The sequence below is a fragment of the Stegostoma tigrinum genome, chromosome 23, assembly GCF_030684315.1.
Source record: "Stegostoma tigrinum isolate sSteTig4 chromosome 23, sSteTig4.hap1, whole genome shotgun sequence".
Taxonomy (NCBI): domain Eukaryota; kingdom Metazoa; phylum Chordata; class Chondrichthyes; order Orectolobiformes; family Stegostomatidae; genus Stegostoma; species Stegostoma tigrinum.
Window position 1 is genome coordinate 32,606,585 of NC_081376.1, and position 6,000 is coordinate 32,612,584.

Consider the following 6,000-nt stretch of genomic DNA (forward strand, 5'->3'; position numbering starts at 1 on the left):
GTAACAGAGAATGGAATTCTTCCTCGTGTTGGGATACTATAATGCCAATGAAGCTGGGATAGATGGGATTGTGCGGTGTTTCAAAATCGTTCCGATTAACAATTTGAGAGACTAGGTTTTGTAAAGCTAAATGGAATTTGTTGTTTAATTGGATCGCCAAAAAAGTCAACACTCGTTAGCACAGTTAGTCCTGTTCTAGTCATCTATTAACATCATTAGAGAGCTGGAAAAATTACACTTTAAATCAGCTTTAACATATTCAATACCTTACCTCATCCTTACTGCCAGTCTTTGAAACTGAATTCAAGTAAGTGACAAGCTTGTGCCTATTCTAAATACTTCTCAAGTACCTAAAAACATTCTCCTGCTTTTCAGCATTACCAGAAATAGAAATAATCAGATCTCAGTAGTGTAGTTATGAAGAAACTGATTGGTTAGCCATACCAGAATGCCGTTTCTTGTGTCTTAATTGTATATGTTTTGATCTTTGTTATTTCTAGCTACAACCTGAAATGGAAAGATATGAATGGGTTATCATTAAACATCCAGAAATGGAAGCTTCTAAAAGCCTTCTGGATGCTTGCCCAGAGTCACCACTGCAGTCTGGTTTCTTGGACACACAAATCCCCCAGGAGCAGAGTCAGCTTAATTCATCTGAGGAACCCTCAGACAGATTATCGCCCTTTCTCGCCACGCGTCATTTCAATTTGACATCGAAAGCTACTTCAATGTTCATGACTGGAAGTGCAGAATCCATTATAGTTGGTGAGCAAAATTGTCTCCATTATATGTAAGCTACATAATGTGTGTGCTAGATTATAAACATACTCACCATGTAGACAGGTAAGCCAGGCTGTAGGAGAACCTTTTTTTGTTACTGGCATGGAACCTTGTGTGCCCAATTAAGAGATCAGGCAAAGCCCTGGTTTAATAGATGATCCAAAAAAATTACATCTGCAGAAATGAGCATTCCCACAATACTGCAGTGCAGTGTTAGCATTAAGTTTTGTGCTCCCGCCCCCAATGCAACTGATGTCCCCAACCTTGTGACTGAGTGAGAGTGCTATCAACTGAACCATATTAATGCCAGATGAGAGATGAGGAAAAGAAAACTAAATCTGAGATTTCTCACTCTGCTGTCCTTAAAAGATATTTTTATACCAAGGATTGTCAGCAATTGAATATCACGACAGATAGTGGTAAGTCTTAAAAGCACATAAAATGACATCCTTTACTTTTTGTTTTGAATCTCCTCATATCAAAAGCCATTAAACTGTTTGTATGGCAAAGCAAGATGCCTGGTAGGTTTACCTTTTGTCAGGAAAACTGAACTAAGGTGTTGCTGTTACCTTTCCACCAGGTGGTGGCAGCTGCCCTGCATTGTACATCGATGGAAACCTGAACCATGGCACGACAGGACGCTCCAGTACGTTTGATAATCTTCCTCTGTGTTCAGAAACTTTCCAGATTAGTGTACTGGAAGTTTGGAGCTTTCAAGACATCATGCCTAATTGAGGACATTATTCTATTGTGAAGATTCTGTTCAATTACCCTATTCCTTTTGGTCAGGTTCTGGTGTTGTCCAATGAACTAGATTCCTTTTGAAGGTGAGAGTCCTTGTTTCTGTTAGTAGAGTATTATTTTACTACTTGAGAGTAGGAAAATTAAACAACCCTTGGAGAGGAGGCAGTGACCAAATCTTCTACAACTACATCATGTGTGTTTGTGACTTGAATTCCATTAATCATGTACCTAGCTATAGTAAATATTTCATTCATGTATATCCCTCAGAAAGGAAGCTATGTTGTCTTGTGAAGTAACTCGGTGTTTCTGCTAAACATTGAAAACTAGTATGTCGTTCTAATACTTCTAAATTAAATGTTTTTAATATGTTTATCATGATACAATGGGAAATTGGGTTTCCTTGTGACACTGCAAACCATCAGATCATAACACTGAGCTCTGGTGATTTGATCTTGAGTTTGTCTCAAAGAAGTCTACATTTTAGTGAAGATAAACCCTAACTCTTCTACTTGGAGTAGCTGCTGTTTAGAGGGAAGTGACAAGTCAAAAGGGGATTCGTCTGTACACAGTGTTAGAAGTGCTTGTTTTAATCTAATTGGCTTACCACTCTACAGACTACATAGCTCCCAGCGACTCTTGATTGTTTCACGTGTTAGTTCAGTATAGATTTATGTTGCTCTTTTTAAGCAAAATGAAATTGATAGAACAGACTGCATGTTTTTTTAAAGCCTCACTCTCTCAATTCAGGCATTGACCTTTGAGGAGGCAAGTAGTTTGACAGATCTTTACATGGTTCAAACTGAACTCGTTCTCTTCTTTCAACAATTATACCCTTAGCCAGCGTGGTCAACTTCTAAATTCCACGTAGATACAGAGATTCCATGCTAAGGAACAGTCCTCTTAGTGTCAATTTGGCCCAGATTAGCTGTTTCCCTGGCTGGGAATGAAACTAGTACTTCTGACCTGTGTGGTCAAGCTACTAACTCAGGGAACCTGGCATTGCATATCTTTTAGTAAAATTTTTAAAATTCTGCATGAATAGTGGAATTGCAGAAGTGTATACAACAATCAAGGATTTATTTTGCAGTATTCTGTATATAATTATTTTTAAGTATAAAATATAGTCCTCAGTATTAATACTAAATTCTTAGAAGCAGCTGCTTCTTTGTTTACATGCAGTAGCCCAGTGTCTCCTTGATCCCATATCTCTATTTTGATTATAAAAGATCTGTGTTAGTTTGGAAACTTGCTCTACCTAACCCTGGTGGAGGGAATTATACTTTGCACCATCAGGCGGGTATGAATTTTTATTGCACTTGGGATAGTAAATGTCCATGGCACAGATGTTCTTTCAGTTTCTTAAAGGAGATATTCAGAGTTTTAATGATATTTAAAAATGCCAATTCAGAGTGAAGTTTACATAAATAAGTTGCTTTTCCTGTTTTGCATTTTAAGCATTCCAACTCATTCCCCACCCCTGCCAATTCTAGAAAAATGAATTGAAACATCAGCTATAACAGATTAGAAGTTAAAACAGCTGACTGTGTATTTACTGTTTGAGGACACTGTGCTTGCAGGAAATTCTCCACTAAGAGCCTGTTTACAATTTACTGACTCCTGTAAAATGTTGGATAGAAAAATGTTCTCCATACATATTTGTGCTTTAATATTTTCAGTGCAATTTTAGGGCCACATTTGTCTCTTGTTAGTGAATTATTCACTTGCAGTGCCAAGAGGGGCTGGTCCTTGGATTGTAGGCCTTGCAAAACTTCCCGATAGTGCCATCAAGACGACAGAATGCTTAAACAAAAAAGTGGGTATCCGGCTTCAGTGTTTTCATGAACTTACTCACTCAAAACTGTATGTGTAGAAATATGGTTAGATTGAACCCAACACAATTTACCAAAGTTCAAACAATGATTCAGTAATTGATAATTTGAATTGATTGGATGTAGTCAAATGGTCATGAAAAGCAATCAGAGTAATAAACGATTGAGGTTTCATTGTAGTCAAGCTTTAATGTATGAAGTAACTTGCATCTGATCCACTGGAGAGAATGGCAGCTGACTGTAGTCATTGCACTTGGCTAGAGAATGTACAGACCCCAACACCCCTATTAGTCTGTTAAATCTTGGGGCCAGTTCTGCAGAAATTGCACTTTCTAAGCAGTGTTTAGCCAGCAGTCTCCAGACTAAACACCTCTCATCTCGCACTTTTTCTTTATGTTTGAATAATGAGTTTCATTTTTAGATACAGAATTTGAAGTTTATGCAGTTTAGGTTACATTTCAAAACTAACATTTTTAGAGTGTGAATTGGTGGTGTTTTGTGTTGCTCAGTTTCAAGTGGAACTAACTTAATTTAAATTGAACTAAGATTTAAATAATTCCAAACTTTCTTGTTTAAGCTTCTAAATCTTCAGAGCTATGGTGCAATGCGGTTGATCCTTATCTTAGGTAAGGGTTCATTTCATCTAAGTGTGCAATATATTTGATCTTTGAACCATATCTTCAGAAATTTGATGTAAGGAACTTTAAACCATGCACCGTGCTGGGATGTTTACTGTGTAATGGTCCACTCAAACTGCTCAGTTGTCAGAAGAGTGCCAGGAATAAGCACAGAGTATGGTGTCTAGGGGAAAATAGGAACATTTGGTTCCACTTTCACTATCAAGGCATTCTGTTTCTGTATAACTGTAATGTGCAGTGCAACTTTGTCTGTGGTTCAATCTGATTGTAATGCTATTGTGAAAGTAATCTCTAAGGTGCATTGTATTACATATATACATACTTAACAAATTTAAATTTAGTATTATATGTGGAATCATGTACTCTCTTAAGTAAGAGACAAAAAGGCATAGTTTTGTATTAAGAAGTGCTGAAATCTTTAGTTGGAAGTGTGTTGACCCCATTCGTGGTCTGTTAGCTCCTGCTGCACAGTACTTGAGCCATACTTTGGTATGGTAACAAAACAATGGCTGCTGCCCACATTTCCCTTGGGCTCCTGGCCTGTAATGTTCTAAGCTCCCTCTGCACTGTGACACGCCAGACTGGTTCAGCTGTAAAGAAGTGTGGCAGTAACATCAACAGTGTCAACTGCTGATGCATGCGCCATTCTATAGCTAACCATGCCAATGCAGCGACCTAGATTTACTGTGAAGGTGCATCATTGTCCATCACAGTGGATGATGGAAGGAGTATGATGGCCAACTCTGGGTGGTCTACAGACCAAGTGCAGCTAGCTCAATCTGTAGTGGCATTATCTGCTGTCCCAGCCAGCCACAGAAACTAAAGGATCCAGCGGAAAATGGGGTGTCTGTTTATTTTGCAAGATATGTTTTACTCTTACGCTATCATATTCATATACTTATTCTGTATGATGAACTTTGAAGGTCGCATATCTATTAAACCAAGCATGCATTTTTGTACTGTACCCTTTAACTTGATGGTTGACTATGTTCTGGGGTTCCTAAGTGTAAGAGCTGTGTACAATGATGGAGTAAAATTCCTGCTGTTCTGTGGTATGCAAAGCACTATAGTGTCATAGTTGAGTTTTTATTTTCAGATATCATTACAACAGTGTTGGAATCAATCTCGTGGCAGTGACCTGCAGCAGTCTTCAAAATGTCATTGTCTGTTTTACAAGCTGAAATTAAATACGTATCCAGTGTATCCTGTTGTATTGCATCATTGTATGGGTGGATTGAATAGCTGTTTAGTTTACAATATTCTGAGAATCTTTATTACAACATGTGTTCTACTGCAGCTAATTAAGCACACAATTGAAGTCCATTTGGGTAAAGTTCCGAATGAAGACCGGTGTTGGTAAAACCCTAGCTTCAGACCCCACCATTTTGATCAGGGGTGGAGGTGTGGGGGAGGATGGGAATAGAGCAGGTGATGGAGTGAAATGAGATTTTGTCATGGGCTTTTCAGTAGTTTTCTAATGGAGGTATACCCAATGGTGTTAGAAATGTAATGTGCTAATGTTGTCCAGCACTGGCAGAGAGGCCCCCTTGTACATTCTTTCTTTTGTACTCTTCTGCTTCCATTCATAGATTCTGCAGCACCACCCATTGGGCATTCGTTGTTATAAACACATCTGTTTATGATGCTCATTTGTAAAGAACAATGGGACGAGGACATTTGGCCTTGTGAGCTGTTTTGTACCATTTGAAACTTCAATTCCACCTTCCTCTGTTATCGCTGTGTCCCTTAATTTTCTCAGTATCTGTCTTGAATACACCCTGAGCATCGAGAGAGTTTTGGGTACAGAATTTCAAAGATGTTCAGCCTTTTGAATGAAGACATTTCTACTCTTGGTAAATGGATCATTTCTGGTAATTAGATTGTGATTCCTAGTTCTGGACTTTGCCAAGCAAGTCAAACATCCTCCTGGCATCTATCTTTTCAAGCCTCTTAAATGTTTAAGTATCAATGAGCGTTAGCCGAGTCTACCAGTCAAAATAGATCATCCA

At 38.4% G+C, this 6,000-nt stretch overlaps 1 protein-coding gene across 1 annotated transcript in view; it reads left to right on the top strand.

The window, feature by feature from the left end:
- tbc1d24 (TBC1 domain family, member 24) overlaps positions 1 to 5,186 on the top strand; it is a 49,001-nt gene extending 43,815 nt beyond the window's left edge. Inside the window, exons 7-8 of the mRNA XM_048552318.1 lie at positions 501 to 765; positions 1,361 to 5,186. Of these exons, the coding sequence (XP_048408275.1) occupies positions 501 to 765; positions 1,361 to 1,515 (420 nt within the window). The 3' untranslated portion in view covers positions 1,516 to 5,186. The remainder of the gene's footprint in view (positions 1 to 500; positions 766 to 1,360) is intronic.
- Positions 5,187 to 6,000: the final 814 nt, after the last annotated feature.